At 38.6% G+C, this 16,012-nt stretch overlaps 1 protein-coding gene across 4 annotated transcripts in view; it reads left to right on the top strand.

Annotated features, from left to right (window-relative positions):
• The window catches only part of LOC128684074 (cell adhesion molecule Dscam2), a 1,056,358-nt gene that overhangs the window by 1,022,563 nt on the left and 17,783 nt on the right, over window positions 1-16,012 (top strand). For all 4 annotated transcript variants that reach the window (XR_011392763.1, XM_070091160.1, XM_070091153.1 and 1 more), the window contains exon 34: window positions 797-987. Coding sequence is in view for 3 of the 4 variants with exons in the window: in XM_070091160.1 (XP_069947261.1) it covers window positions 797-987 (191 nt within the window). In the remaining variant the exon portion in view is untranslated. The remainder of the gene's footprint in view (window positions 1-796; window positions 988-16,012) is intronic.

Here is a 16,012-nt window from a genome sequence, read left to right as displayed (position 1 = left end):
GAAATGAACAAGAACAAGAACTAGAAAGAAAATAGCAGAAAACCCAGAGGGGTGTGTATATATATGCTTGTACATGTATGTGTAGTGTGACCTAAGTGTAAGTAGAAGTAGCAAGACATACCTGAAATCTTGCATGTTTATGAGACAGACAAAAGACACCAGCAATCCTACCATCATGTAAAACAATTACAGGCTTCCGTTTTACACTCACTTGGCAGGACGGTAGTACCTCCCTGGGTGGTTGTTGTCTACCAACCTACTACTTATTATTATTATTATTATTATTATTATTATTATTATTATTATTATTATTAGTATTATTACTATTATTATTATTATTATTATTATTATTATTATTATTATTATTATTACTATTATTATTATTATTATTATTATTATTATTATTATTATTATTATCAAACGCTAAATAAGTAAGGGTTCACAGCGCTACAAATCAGCTCATCCTGGTAATCATTTCTCGCACATTTATGAAAAATCGCTTATATCAAACGACTTTAAATAGGTATGAATTATTTGTTTGAAGAATCTTATATTATTTCAGCTAACCATGAACCCCCGAAATTCACCTCCCCCCCCCCCCCATAGAAAAAAAAATTCGTTAATTCGATTTTTTCCGGTTGGTTGACTGAAGAGTTGTGTGTCTAAATGATTGATGAATTACATTACCTTCCAGTTGATAAATTCCAGTTCATAAACTCAGTTGACTGACCAATTTATTCTTTTTCCAAATGACTGGTTAATTCCGTATCTTCTGACTGATTCACTGGTGTTACAGGGGAGTACAGTGAGGAAGATCTGTATCCCTATGCCACGGCGACCTTCCAGATGGGTGGGGGCAGCCCACCACCCCCGGCTCCGCCCTCGCCGCCCACTCACGCCCACCACCAGCAGCCACGAGGACAGAAAGCCTTCACTGCCCTGGTCTACCAAGCACCTTCCCTACATGATGTGGATTCCCCTAACTTAGTAAGCACAGTGCATGATGTTGTTTCCGACTAAGCAAGGAAGCACTGTACGTGGCGTTTATTCCCCTAACTTAATAAGCAAGGACTCCCATTACATTAGGCTGAATCCCTAACTTACCAAGCTTCTCCCTCTTCAGAGATTCTCAGCCTCTTCCTCCATCATTAACACTCTCAGCTTGATGTATTTCTCCATATGGGTATGGGGTGCATAATAAACATATTAAACTAAACCTCCCTTACTTCCATACACAAAATTTATCGCCATGAAGGGTAGGTAAAAGAAGGCCAGAAAAAAAGAATTTTTCAGGTTTTGCGCAAAAATAACACACAAATATTTACCCCTTTGCCATGTAATTTTTTACGCTAAGGGGTAAATTTACCCCTTAGAATAAATTTACCCCTTGGGATAAATTTACCCCTTGGGATAAATTTACCCCTTGGGATAAATTTACCCCTTGGGATAAATTTACCCCTTGGAATAAATTTGCCCCTTGGGATAAATTTACCCCTTGGGATAAATTTACCCCTTGGGATAAATTTACCCCATGGGATAAATTTACCCCTTGGGATAAATTTACCCCTTGGGATAAATTTACCCCTTGGGATAAATTTACCCCTTGGGATAAATTTACCCCTTGGGATAAATTTACCCCTTGGGATAAATTTACCCCTTGGGATAAATTTACCCCTTGGGATAAATTTACCCCTTGGGATAAATTTACCCCTTGGGATAAATTTACCCCTTGGGACAAATTTACCCCTTGGGATAAATTTACCCCTTGGGATAAATTTACCCCTTGGGATAAATTTACCCCTTGGGATAAATTTACCCCTTGGGATAAATTTACCCCTTGGAATAAATTTACCCCTTGGGATAAATTTACCCCTTGGAATAAATTTACCCCTTGGGATAAATTTACCCCTTGGGATAAATTTACCCCTTGGAATAAATTTACCCCTTGGGATAAATTTACCCCTTGGGATAAATTTACCCCTTGGAATAAATTTACCCCTTGGGATAAATTTACCCCTTGGAATAAATTTACCCCTTGGGATAAATTTACCCCTTGGGATAAATTTACCCCTTGGAATAAATTAACCCCTTGAGATAAATTTACCCCTTGGGATAAATTTACCCCTTGGGATAAATTTACCCCTTGGGATAAATTTACCCCTTGGGATAAATTTACCCCTTGGGATAAATTTACCCCAAGTGGTTAATTCTCTTAAGAGTATATGATGGTACAACTTATGCTGGCTTTGCTAAGTAATGTATTTTTTTTTCGAAATTGTTTATTGTTCAAATTCATCCTGTAAATTACAAATATCATTGACTGAATTAAACATGCTAAGAAACTCTTGAAAAAAATATCTGTCTCATAAATTCGTTGTTTAATTTGTGTGTTTGACATGGAACATTGTGTGTGGATGACTACTAGCAGGTTATTTTAGTCTCCCTCTTCACCTAGCAGTAAATAGGTACCTGTGGTTAGTCACCTATTGTGGGTGTCATCCTAGCAGATGGTGATATACCTTGGATATAATAATAATAATAATAATTATTATTATTATTATTATTATTATTATTATTGTTGTTGTTGTTATTGTTATTATTATTATTATTATTATTATTATTATTATTATTATTATTATTATTATTATTATTAAGGATGGGACGATAAAAAAATTTCTTATACTGATGCTCAATTTTTAAGAGTTTTTACTGATACCATCAAAATTAGCTGATGATCACCGATATTTTCACACGCTCGTAATTATTACTATTACATACATAAGAATGCTCAAGCAATAGGATCATTACAGCATTAGAGAAATGGAGGTAATCAGATTAGATCAAGGAATTAGAGGATAGCTCATATTCCTTGGATCGAGAGCCCCTCACCTTGCATGGACTTTGATATGAGCTGAGCTGCAATAACTTAGTTTATAAACTCGTGTGGAAAAATAAGAGCAAAAGCACAAAATTGCTTTTACACTGTCATAGGCGGAGCACTAAACTCGTATGGGATATAAATCAAAAACGGTAACAATAATACAGACACAGGATTTCCCACACTAATAGTAGGAGCAGTAACGACCGGCACAACGTAATGGCGAAGAATTGAACGCTAAAACAAATAGTACCAGCAGCAGCATTGTATTTTTAATGGTCACAGGTAGAGGGTATATACAACAAAAGGTGTATATATTTCGTTGTATGTTCACCGAGTTTCCTCTAATTCCTATTTCTAGGGATTAAAATATTTCCGATGGTAGTGTATAGGTAAATTGCTGCATTAATGACTTAATGTTTTTGGTCCAAACACCTTATTATTACCATTGTTATTATTACACTCTCGGGGAAGAACTACACATGTCAAGGTTAGACAACACCTGGGGAACTCACATTCTTTAAAAATATTATATACGAATGTGAATTTTTGTAAAGCCCATTAGATGTACAGCATAAGTTTATTCAGGTATACACAAATACAGTTACGTAGATTATCATACATAGTAGCATATGTGTAGAGAACCTGGGATAACCCAAAAAAGCCAGTGATTTATTTCCATTGGGGTCCTTTTAATACCTTGTTATTATACTATAAAGAAGATAATATCTTATTATACTATAAAGGAAATATACTAGGAATAAGGTAAAATGAGTTATTTATATTAACATGTGTTTTAGCTAAAAAACAATCATTCTCCTCCCATTCTGTCGCTATATTCATTAGGTACCTTTTTTGACTCTCTTCTATGACTGTCTTTGACATGTGCAGGCAGTTTGGTCCATTCATTTATTGCTGTATAATAAAAGGTGTTTGAAGCTTGGCCACTGACTGTGGCCACAGTAATTTTATAAGGGACCCAGAATACTATCTTGGAGAAATCCAGATGCAGTTGTTCTGATTCTGCTTTGATGATTTTTGACATTTCCTACAGTTCTCAAAATAGCAAGGGTCACCCTTATCCATAAAGGAGGAGACCACACAGACTTGAATAAATGTAGGCCAATATCCAACTTACACCCTCTCTCTAAAATCTTTGAAAAATTAATCCATAAGCGTATCTATTCCTACCTCATCTCCCACAACATACTCAACCCCTGTCAATTTGGGTTCAGGCCTAATAAAAATACTAATGATGTTATTATCCACATACTAGAACACTTATACAGCAATAGAGAAAAAAGAAGTCCCACTGGGGATCTTCATTGACTTACGTAAAGCTTTCGATACAGTTGACCACGACTTGCTCCACATAAAATGTCGCACTATGGTATAAGAGGGCACTCCTTCAACTACCTAAAGTCATACCTCAGCAACAGAAGCCAGTATGTGTACACAAATGGGGCAAACTCTTCCGCACAGCCAATTACAGTTGGTGTCCCACAGGGAAGTGTCCTAGGCCCTCTTCTCTTTCTCATATACATAAATGACCTACCAAATGCATCGCAGCTACTCAAACCCACACTATTTGCAGATGACACTACATACGTCTACTCTCACCCGAGCCCAGTCATGCTAGCCAATACTGTAAATTCCGAATTACAGAAAATATCAACCTGAATGAGGACCAACAAACTTATTCTAAACATTGACAAAACCTACTACATTCAGTTTGGTAACAATGCTGCAAATGTGTCTCTTAACATAATGATAAATGGATCACCTATCACAAAACTCAGAGGGAAAATTCCTAGGAATCCACCTTGATAATACTCAAATTTCAAACACATATACAACAAATTTCCAAAAAAAAATCCAAGACCGTAGGCATATTATCGAAGATACGGTACTATGTTCCACAGTCAGCCCTCCTGGCCCTATATCACTCACTTATTTACCCCTATCTCACCTATGGAATTTGTGCATGGGGCTCAACAACAATAAACCATCTCAGACCACTAATCACCCAACAAAAGGCTGCAGTCAGAATGATAACAAATTCCCACTACAGACAGCACACTCCACCAATATTCAGAACTCTAAACCTACTCACAATACAAAACATCCATACTTATTACTGCACCTACTACATACATAGAACACTTAACTCTGACATAAACCCTCCCCTCAAACATCTCCTTACCAACCTCAACAGAACACATGGCCATAACACAAGACACAGATCTCTCTTTGATGTTCCTCGTGTCCATCGCACGCTATACAAAAACTCAATGCACATAAAAGGCCTTAAAATCTGGAATTCATTACCTGTGAATATAAAAGAAACACTGTTTATAAATTCAAGTCTCTTCTCAAAAATCAGTGTTTTAAAAATTGAGGTTGGAGAGTTGAAAGAGGAGGTCTTGCTTCTCCAGGAGGAGATTAGGAGGCTGAAGGTCCACCTCAGTGGGTCTGGGAGAGAGTGTGAGGTGGCTGGAGTTGTGGGGAATGAGGCTTCTAGCAGTGAGGTGCAGTCTGTCTCTCGCTGTGAGGAGGCTGTAGGTGGGGAGGTAGCAACGGCTACCAGCAGTGAGGTGCAGTCCAGCACCTGCTACAAGTGGCGAGTGGTAACCAGTAATGGGAGGAGATTCAGAATAAGGAAAGTTAAGAGTGAAGATCTGAAGGTAGGAAATCGCTTCTCTGTTCTTCAGGATGAATGTACTTCAGTGGCCAGTGAAGGTAAGGGTACTAAAGGACCCCAATGGAAATAAGTCACTCTGTCTGACTTTTTTGGGTTATCCTAGGTTCTCTACACATATGCTGCTATGTATGATAATTCTATGTAACTGTATTTGTGTATACCTGAATAAACTTACTTACTTACTGCCCCTGCTAACAGAGGTAAGCGCATTCTTGTGGTTGGTGACTCTTAGGTAAGATATATTGACCATGCTTTTTGTAATAGGAATAAGAAGATGAGAGATAGTGTGCTTCCCTGGAGCTGGTGTTGGGGACATAGTTAACAGGCTAGATAATATCATGTCAGGTAATGGGTAAAGCCCATTATCTGTCTCAGTGCTGGTGGAAATAATATTGGGAAGGGTAGGAGAGAAGAGCTGCTAGATAAGTACAGGTCAGCTATAGATTTCATTAAGTCTAAGGGAGGGGTCCCAATCATATGTAGCATCTTGCCTAGAAGGGGAGTAGGAAATGAATGGTTGTCTAGGGCAATTGGTGTAAATTGCTGGCTAGACAGATACTGCAAGGAACTTGCAATCCCATTCATTAACAACTGGAACAACTTTTATGGCAAACATGATATGTATGCAAGGGATGGGGTACATCTCTCTGCGGCTGGGGTGGTAGCACTTGCAAACTCAATTGAGAAGGCCATTGGTGAAATGCCTATGATTTTAAGCTGATAGAAGATAGAGGTGTGGGTGTGTGTGGGAAACAAGCAGGTTGCAACACTAGGGTTGGAAACAGCATGAAGTTATAAATAAAGACAATAGATCAGGTCAGCAAACAAAGGGGGACAGCAGAGGGCAGCAAGGGACTAGCTCCCTTAAGGTTTACTATACTAATAGCAGGAGTGCAAGAAATAAGATAGATGAGCTAAGATTAATTGCAAGTGCAGGAAACATAGATATTATTGCTATAACAGAGACCTGGCTCAATCTGAAAGATAGAGAGATGCCCTCTGAATGTCACATACAAGGCTATAAATTATTCCACACTGACAGGGTCAACAGGAAGGGTGGAGGAGTAGCGATGTATGTCAGAGACAATTTAAATTGTTGTGTTAGACAAGATATAAAATTAGAAGCGTCAGCCACTGAATCTGTTTGGTTACAGCTTCTCGAGGGCCGAGAAAAACTAATTTTGGGTGTGATTTACAGGGCCCAAAATCTTGATAGGGAGTGCAGTAAACTTCTATGGGACGAAATTCGTAAGGCATCTACATACGAAAATGTTGTGCTAATGGGAGATTTCAACTATAGACAGATTGACTGGAGCAATTTGACAGGAAATTTAGAGTCAGGTGACTTTCTTGATACGATCCAGGATTGTTTTTTAAAACAGTTTGTGACAGAGCCAACTAGGGGAAATAACCTCCTTGACTTGGTTCTTGCCAGTAGGGAAACACTAATAATCTTGAGGTTAATGATGAGCTTGGGGAAAGTGATCACAAATCACTCAGTTTTAATATATCATGGAATTCCCCTAATAATGGCAATCAAGTCTCCGTCCCTGACTTTCGCTTGGCTGATTTCATAGGACTGAAAAATTACTTAGGTGGGCTGAACTGGAATGACCTGACTAAGGGTCAGGTAGGTGGTGATGGTTGCCGATATGACGCTTTCCAGGGCATAGTTCTAGCTGCTCAGTCAAATTATGTTCCAAATAGGGAAATCAGATCAAACAAAAATGATCCTAAATGGATGAACAATAGATTAAAATATCTGATTGATCAAAAGAGAGGCATATATAGGCAAATCAAAAGAGGAGAGGGGCAATTAAGAAATCGATATATTCAGTTAGAGAGAAATAAAAAAAGGGAATTAGAAAAGCAAAAAGAGATTGAGGTTAAAGTTGGAAGAGAATCGAAGACTAACCCAAAAGAATTCTTTCAGGTATACAGAAGTAAGATCAGGGACAAGATACGCCCACTCAAAAGTTCCTCGGGTCAGCTCACTGACAGTGATAAGGAAATGTGCAGAATTTTTAACACATACTTCCTCTCAGTTTTTACACAGGAGGATACCAGCGATATTCCAGAAATGATAAATTATGTAGAACAGGACGATAATAAACTGTGCACGATTAGGGTCACAAGTGACATGGTCCTTAGGCAAATAGATAAATTAAAACCTAACAAATCCCCAGGCCCTGATGAACTGTATGCAAGGGTTCTAATGGAATGTATAGAGGAGCTTAGCAAACCTTTGGCTAATCTTTTCAACATATCACTACAAACTGGCATGGTGCCAGATAAGTGGAAAATGGCAAATGTGATACCTATTTTCAAAGCAGGTGACAGGTCCTTAGCTTCGAACTATAGACCAATAAGCCTAACCTCCGTAGTGGGGAAAATTTATGGAATCAATAATTGCCGAGGCAGTTCGTAGCCACCTTGAAAAGCATAAATTAATCAACGAATCTCAGCATGGTTTTACAAAGGGGCGTTCCTGCCTTACGAATTTATTAACTTTTTTCACTAAGGTATTTGAGGAGGTAGATAATGGTAATGAATATGATATTGTGTATATGGACTTCAGTAAGGCTTTTGACAGGGTCCCACATCAGAGAATATTGAGGAAAATTAAGGCGGCACATGGAATAGGAGGAGAAATTTTTTCCTGGATAGAGGCATGGTTGACAAATAGGCAGCAGAGAGTTTGCATAAATGGGGAGAAATCAGAGTGGGGAGGCGTCACGAGTGGTGTTCCACAGGGGTCAGTGTTGGGCCCCCTGCTGTTCACAATCTACATAAACGACATAGATGAGGGCATAAAGAGCGACATCAGCAAGTTTGCCGATGACACCAAAATAGGCCGTCGAATTCATTCTGACGAGGACATTAGAGCACTCCAGGAAGATTTGAATAGACTGATGCAGTGGTCGGAGAAGTGGCAGATGCAGTTTAATATACAAATGCAAAGTTCTAAATGTTGGACAGGACAATAACCATGCCACACATAAACTAAATAATGTAGATCTTAATATTACGGATTGCGAAAAAGATTTAGGAGTTCTGGTTAGCAGTAATCTGAAACCAAGACAACAGTGCATAAGTGTTCGCAATAAAGCTAATAGAATCCTTGGGTTCATATCAAGAAGCATAAATAATAGGAGTCCTCAGGTTGTTCTTCAACTCTATACATCCTTGGTTAGGCCTCATTTAGATTATGCTGCACAGTTTTGGTCACCGTATTACAGAATGGATATAAATGCTCTGGAAAATGTACAAAGGAGGATGACAAAGTTGATCCCATGTAACAGAAACCTTCCCTATGAGGATAGACTAAGGGCCCTGAATCTGCACTCTCTAGAAAGACGTAGAATTAGGGGGGATATGATTGAGATGTATAAATGGAAGACAGGAATAAATAAAGGGGATGTAAATAGTGTGCTGAAAATATCTAGCCTAGACAGGACTCGCAGCAATGGTTTTAAGTTGGAAAAAATCAGATTCAGGAAGGATATAGGAAAGTACTGATTTGGTAATAGAGTTGTGGATGAGTGGAACAAACTCCCAAGTACAGTTACAGAGGCCAGAACGTTGTGTAGCTTTAAAAATAGGTTGGATAAATACATGAGTGGATGTGGGTGGGTGTGAGTTGGACCTGATAGCTTGTGCTACCAGGTCGGTTGCCGTGTTCCTCCCTTAAGTCAATGTGACCTGACCTGACTAGGTTGGGTGCATTGGCTTAAGCCGGTAGGAGACTTGGACCTGCCTCGCATGGGCCAGTAGGCCTGCTGCAGTGTTCCTTCGTTCTTATGTTCTTATGTTTTTATGTTCTTAAGTAAATAAATACTGAATAATTGTATCTCATAAATTGTATCTCATATATGTATCTCATTATTGTTTCTCATAAATGTCAACCTGTTACCCAATCAAACTTAGTTACTATTTAACTTCATTACCTAACATAATACTCCATTCTACTGATTACACAGCAACACAGTAAATGACCATATGACCTGTCTTTGTAATACTCATTTGTACTAAATTGTTATCTGTTTTACAATAATTTTTGTATCACTGAATATATCATTGCTTAGTTAATCTTAAGTTAATTTTAAGCCTGCCCATAATGCTCTGCATACAAGGGGCTTTGACATGCTGCATTTTAAAAATTGTATTCCTTGTACCTCTCTGTATCATGTTCAAAATAAATAAATAAATAAAATACTGATTGTACAACAATGCAAACAACCATACGACCTGTTTTTGTAATTCTCATTTGTGCTTGTTATCTGTTTACAATAATGTCTTACCACTGAATACTTCACTGCTTAGTTAATCTTAAGTTAATTTTAAGCCTGCCCGTAATGCTATGCAGTCAAGTGGCTTTGGCATGCTGTATTTAACTGTATTCTTTTGTACTTCTCTGTTTCATGTTCAAATTAATAAATAAATAAATAAAATAAATAAATAAAGATAGGACTTAAACCACTTTATAGAACCTATGCCGATAGCTTGAAGTTTCTTATATAATTTATTGTGGTTGACAGTAGTGAAGGCCTTTTGCAAGTCTGTTATCATTCCTATGAGGTTCGCTATCAACATTTCAGTTCTCATGTAATCCATCAGATTAATTAGGGAGGTGTTGGTTGAGTAAGATCTCCTAAAGCCTGATTCGTAACTATGAAGAATGTTGTTATTAAGATACTTTACTTGACAGTACACCGCCCTCTCTAGAATTTTGGATATTACACTGAGTATACTAACAGGCCTATAGTTACTGACATCAGACCTACTATTTTTCTTGAAGATAGGGAAAACTCTGGCCTCCTTGAACCCCTCTTGTACGGTAGGGACAAATTTATTTTGTGACCAATGGGGATTGGCAATTCAGATGTTTACTGGGCCGGTGCTCTTAGTTGGATTTAACCTGCTTAGTTCTAGTTGCACGAAGTCATGAGATACACTTACTAGTTGACAACTGTTTGGGGTTACCCCTTTATTGGTATAGTATGTTTTAAACTTATCAGAGTCTGTTAAAGGTATTTGATGCAGCTGGTAGTTTACTTACTAGTGTTGATGCAACAGATGTGTAGTATGAATTAAAATATTTTGCCACTTTAGTCGTTTCGTGGCATACCTCGTTATCGATATTTAGTACCATGTTAAATCTGTCTACGGGTTTATAGCTATGCCCCAACTGTTTTAGTTGTTGCCAGAGCTTTCTGGAGTTATTGTTGCACTCTTCGATTTTTGAGCAATAGTGCTTTGCCTTTGCTCTTTTTATAAGTCTCTGTACTCTGTTCCTCAACCTTTGTAATTCATTTAGTGCTGCAATATCCTGTCTGTTTGCCTTAAATCTTTTTAGCAGCTGGTCTCTGAATTTCATATTATCTAATATCTCAGTAGTCATCCAGGGTTCAGTTCTTCGTTTAATCCTAACCTCTTTAACTGGTACAATATTATCAAGGATGGTAGTGAACATTGTTTTGAATTTTTCCCAGGCATCGTTTACGTCCGTGCAACTTATCTCTGTCCAGTCACAATTATGTAGCCTATTTACCAGTGTTTCTTTACTGTAGTTTCTAGTTGACCTCATTTTTGTCCTGTGTAGGCCTATCCGTTCCCTAGTGATTTTCCTGGCGCATTAAATGATGAAATGATCACTAAGACCTGTGGTAATGACGCCTGACTGACTAATGTTTTCAGAGCGGTTACGAAGTATGTGGTCACTTAGGGTGGCTGAGAACTGTGTGATCCGTGTTGGTGTAATAATTAGTTGAGTGTAACTGTTTAAACCTAGAATTTGCTTATACCTTTTACATAGCCTGTTATTTTGCTATTGAAAGCAGATATTGAAGTCCCCCAATATTAATGTCTCGCAATTGTTCTCAAGTCCAGACAAGACTCTCGAAAAGTCTTCTAAGAACTGGTCGTGGGTGGGAGGGCGGTAACTAGTTCTTACTAAGATGGGTTTGGTCTTGGGAAGCAACACTTCAAAGCATAGAATCTCCAGATTGTCATTTAAATCAGGTCTTGGGATGTAGGCTAAGTCATTTCTTATGTAGACATATACCCCACCACCTTTTCTATTCCTATCTAAGCGTTTTATACTCCTATTTTGACCTCGTCATCAGTCACCGTATCATCCAACCAGGATTCAGAGATGGACATAACTGCCTCTCTGTTAGCTAGAATTCAAATCTCGGCCAATTTTAGAAAAAGTGATGTTGCATTGAAATGAATGAAGTGAAGGCCTGTTTTCATAAAACAATCATAATCATCAATAAATGGTAAGGGGTCCTGTAGAAAATACGGTATATTTTCCAAAAATACAGTGTATTTTGTATGTAAATTTATGGAATATATTGTAGGTAATAAAAATTAATTTGTAAATAAATAAAGAACCAGCAAAAGGGGTGAGCGTTGCTGGGAAAGAGTCGCCATTGACCGAGACGAACGTTAGTGAAAATCGGAAGAATTCTCGTCGCTCTAGGGGTTATGTTGGGCTTAGAACCTCTCAAATAGGAGCCGAAATTGTTGCAGTCCTGCATAATGTGAGCATTAGGCGAGTGGACAGGACAGTCCAAGAACCCCAGCTAAGTCGATGTCTATTTATGTTGAAATTCCAGCCAGTATTTTCTTCATATTTTAGGCAGGGGGTTTTGTGTATGACACACCATAATCTCCAGACTAATTGGCGAGTCTTATTATTATAAATTCTCCTTCAATGTATATGTATTCATTTTTTAAATTTAATATACAGTCCACATATTTATATTAATGTTTACAAGAATTCCTTGTGATATTTCATTTGAAATTAATATAGGTCCAGAGTGACTTGTGGAGATATGACAATAGTAGGTATCGAAGGAGGACATTTTTTGAGACCTAGGTGTCCTAAAATTCCTACTTGTCTCTGTAACCTTGATAAAGAATAATTATCTTAGTTACCATTTACTGGTTTGTATCTTATGAGATTCATCCAAGTAAATTTAATTTTCCACAGGCCCTTTATATTAAAATTAGGTAACTCACTGTCATCACTGCTAAAGGGTAACTGTACTAAACTGTTACAAACAATGAAATCTGATATCATTACCATAATCGTACACACATCCATTATGCACCCACCTCTTAGACATTTTAGATAAGGTATATTTACTGTTCTTCTTTCGTACCTTAGTACAGTGTATACATATTTCTGGTGTCTGAGATAATAAGAATGGTTCTATTGTCTCACGTTGTCCTATATGTGCATTACATGTAGTTAAGATCATCATTCCTAGCTACTAGACCATCGTTATCACTGTCACTTCTCTGTCTATTTTGCAAATGTACCATAGTTTGAAGTCCTGGATTAATTTGGATATCACCACTTAATAGCGCCACTATTAGAGCTGTGCGCCACTGTTTTTGTTTGGGTATGTGTTGCCATACCTGCTGCGATAGTGACATTTACATTTCTGGTAGGATTCAATTCAATTCAAGTTTATTCTCTATAAGGGTTACAATGTGGGGTTTACAGGTTTTGGGTATTGTGTGGTTTACATGTTATAAAATATTAATTACAGAGGGGGCCACTAGGATACCTAGCATGGCTAGGCATTTCGAGCAGACTTAGATTCTTAACATTAAATCCTTACAGATTATGATATTAAGGCTAAGTGACTACATCATAATTTGTGAGTTTAGCAATGTGAATGCTTTTTGTTTTGGCACAATACAAGGTGTCTATATTGGAGTATCATAGGCAAACTTATGACTAGTTAGGATTTATTATTTTAAGATTAAAATTAGTATTTCTGAGTTTATAGTCAGTGGGTGAGTGAGTGTAATTGTGAACCACCAGGTGGTTATCATGTAGTTAGTTGTCGGGGTGGATCAGGGAGATAAGATGTTTTCTAACTGTAGTTTTGAAAGTGATGAATGTGACTGCAGTTCTAGAGTTTTCAGGTAGGGTGTTCCAGATTTTAGGTCCTTTGAAATACATTGAATTTTTGCAAAGGTTTAGTCGAACACGGGGAATGTCATAGAGATGTTTGTGTCTGGTGTTATGCCTGTGGATCTTGTCACAACTATCAAGAAAGCATTTTAGGTCAAGGTTAATATTGGAATTTAAGGTCTTGTAGATATAGATTGCACAGTAATAAGTGTGGATGTTCTGAACAGGGAGTAAATTTAGATCTATGAAGAGTGGGGGGGAAGTGTTGCCAGGGATGGGATTTAGTGATTATTCTTACTGCGGCTTCTTGTTGGGTTATTATTGGCTTTAGGTGTGTTGCTGCAGTTCAACCCCAAGCACAAAATAGAGCGAAACACCAACGTCAAAGACCTGGGAGTGATCATGTCGGAGGATCTCACCTTCAAAGACCATAACATTGTATCAATCGCATCTGCTAGAAAAATGACAGAATGGATAATGAGAACCTTCAAAACTAGGGAGGCCAAGCCCATGATGACACTCTTCAGGTCACTTGTTCTATCTAGGCTGGAATATTTCTGCACACTAACAGCACCTTTCAAGGCAGGTGAAATTGCTGACCTAGAAAATGTACAGAGAACCTTAACGGCGCGCATAACGGAGATAAAACACCTCAATTACTTGGAGCACTTGAGGTTCCTAAACCTGTATTCCCTGGAACGCAGGCGGGAGAGATACATGATTATATACACCTGGAAAATCCTAGAGGGACTAGTACCGAACTTGCACACGAAAATCACTCACTACGAAAGCAAAAGACTTGGCAGACGATGCAACATCCCCCCCAATGAAAAGCAGGGGTGTCACTAGCACGTTAAGAGACCATACAATAAGTGTCAGGGGCCCGAGACTGTTCAACTGCCTCCCAGCATACATAAGGGGGATTACCAACAGACCCCTGGCAGTCTTCAAGCTGGCACTGGACAAGCACCTAAAGTCGGTTCCTGACCAGCCGGGCTGTGGCTCGTACGTTGGTTTGCGTGCAGCCAGCAGCAACAGCCTGGATGATCAGGCTCTGATCCACCAGGAGGCCTGGTCACAGACCGGGCCGCAGGGGCGTTGACCCCCGGAACTCTCTCCAGGTAAACTCCAGGTAAACAGATAGCATAGGTGAGGTATGGATATATAAGTGAATGGTATAGTGTGAGAAGGGCAGTTTGCGGCACGTAGTATCGTATCTTGGAGAGGATCCCCACCGTTTTGGATACTTTTTTTGTTATGTGTTGGATAATGGTGCTGAAATTTAGGTTGTCGAGGTATAAGCCAAGGAATTTGCCCTCATTATGTCTGGCAATTAGAGTGTTGTCGATCTTAATGTTAATTTGTGCATCTCCTGCTCTGCTACCAAACATAATACAGTAGGTTTTGTCAGTGTTAAGTGTAAGTTTATTGGCTGTCATCCAAGTCGATATTTTGAGCAGCTCCTCGTTAACAATGGTGTTGAGGGTGGCAAGATTAGGGTGGGAGATGACATAAGTCGTGTCGTCAGCAAAGAGAATGAGTTTCAGGTGTTGGGATATGTTTGGAAGATCATTGATGTAAATGAGGAAGAGCAGGGGTCCAAGAACACTTCCCTGCGGAACTCCAGTATCAAGTGGCCGTATCGATGAGGCTGTGTCTTTAATGGTGACATACTGATACCTATTAGAAAGGTAGGATTTAAAATATGCAAGCACATGGCCTCTTATACCATAGTGGTCAAGTTTGTGGAGTAGGATGCCGTGGTCTACTGTGTCAAACGCTTTTCTTAGGTCAATAAAAATAAGGAATATCCTAGTGGATATTCCTTATTTTCCAATGCTGTGTAAAGCAGGTCTAGCATTTTTATAATTGCATCATTAGTGCTTTTATTTTTCCTGAATCCAAATTGGCAGGGGTTGAGTATGTTTTGTGACGTTATAAATGAATATAGTGTCCCAAGCACGAGTTTCTCGAAGATTTTGGATAGCAATGGTAAGTTTGATATTGGCCTATAGTTGTTTACGTCTGTAGGGTCACCACCTTTATGTATTGGTGTAACCCTTGCTGTCTTGAGTAGTGTCGGGAAAGTGCTAGTTTCTAGTGACTTGTTAAAAAGTAATGTAATAGCATGCAAAAGGACATGGGCCGCTCGCTTGTACAATAATGGTGGGACGTGAGATTCCCCGAGTTATTTTTAAGTGACTTTATGATCGCGGTGACTTCCGTGGGCTCAGTTGGTACAAGATAGAAGGAATTTGGGAAATTCCCATCTAGGTAGTCCCCGGCAGGGGCATTGGTACATGGGATTTTACTGGCGAGATTAGATCCTATGTTTGAGAAGAAGTCGTTTATCTTGTTAGCTGTATCAGTGGGATGCAGTGGTGTTTCATGAGGTTTAGTTAGAACAATATTCTTGTTTTTTTCAGTTTGTGGGTCCCCAGAATCTGGAAAAGTGTTTTCCAGGTCTTTTTTATATCTCCTCTTGTGTCATTGAATCTGC

The sequence above is a fragment of the Cherax quadricarinatus genome, chromosome 3 (assembly GCF_038502225.1).
Source record: "Cherax quadricarinatus isolate ZL_2023a chromosome 3, ASM3850222v1, whole genome shotgun sequence".
NCBI lineage: Eukaryota > Metazoa > Arthropoda > Malacostraca > Decapoda > Parastacidae > Cherax > Cherax quadricarinatus.
This window is presented reverse-complemented; position numbering and strand designations above follow the sequence as displayed.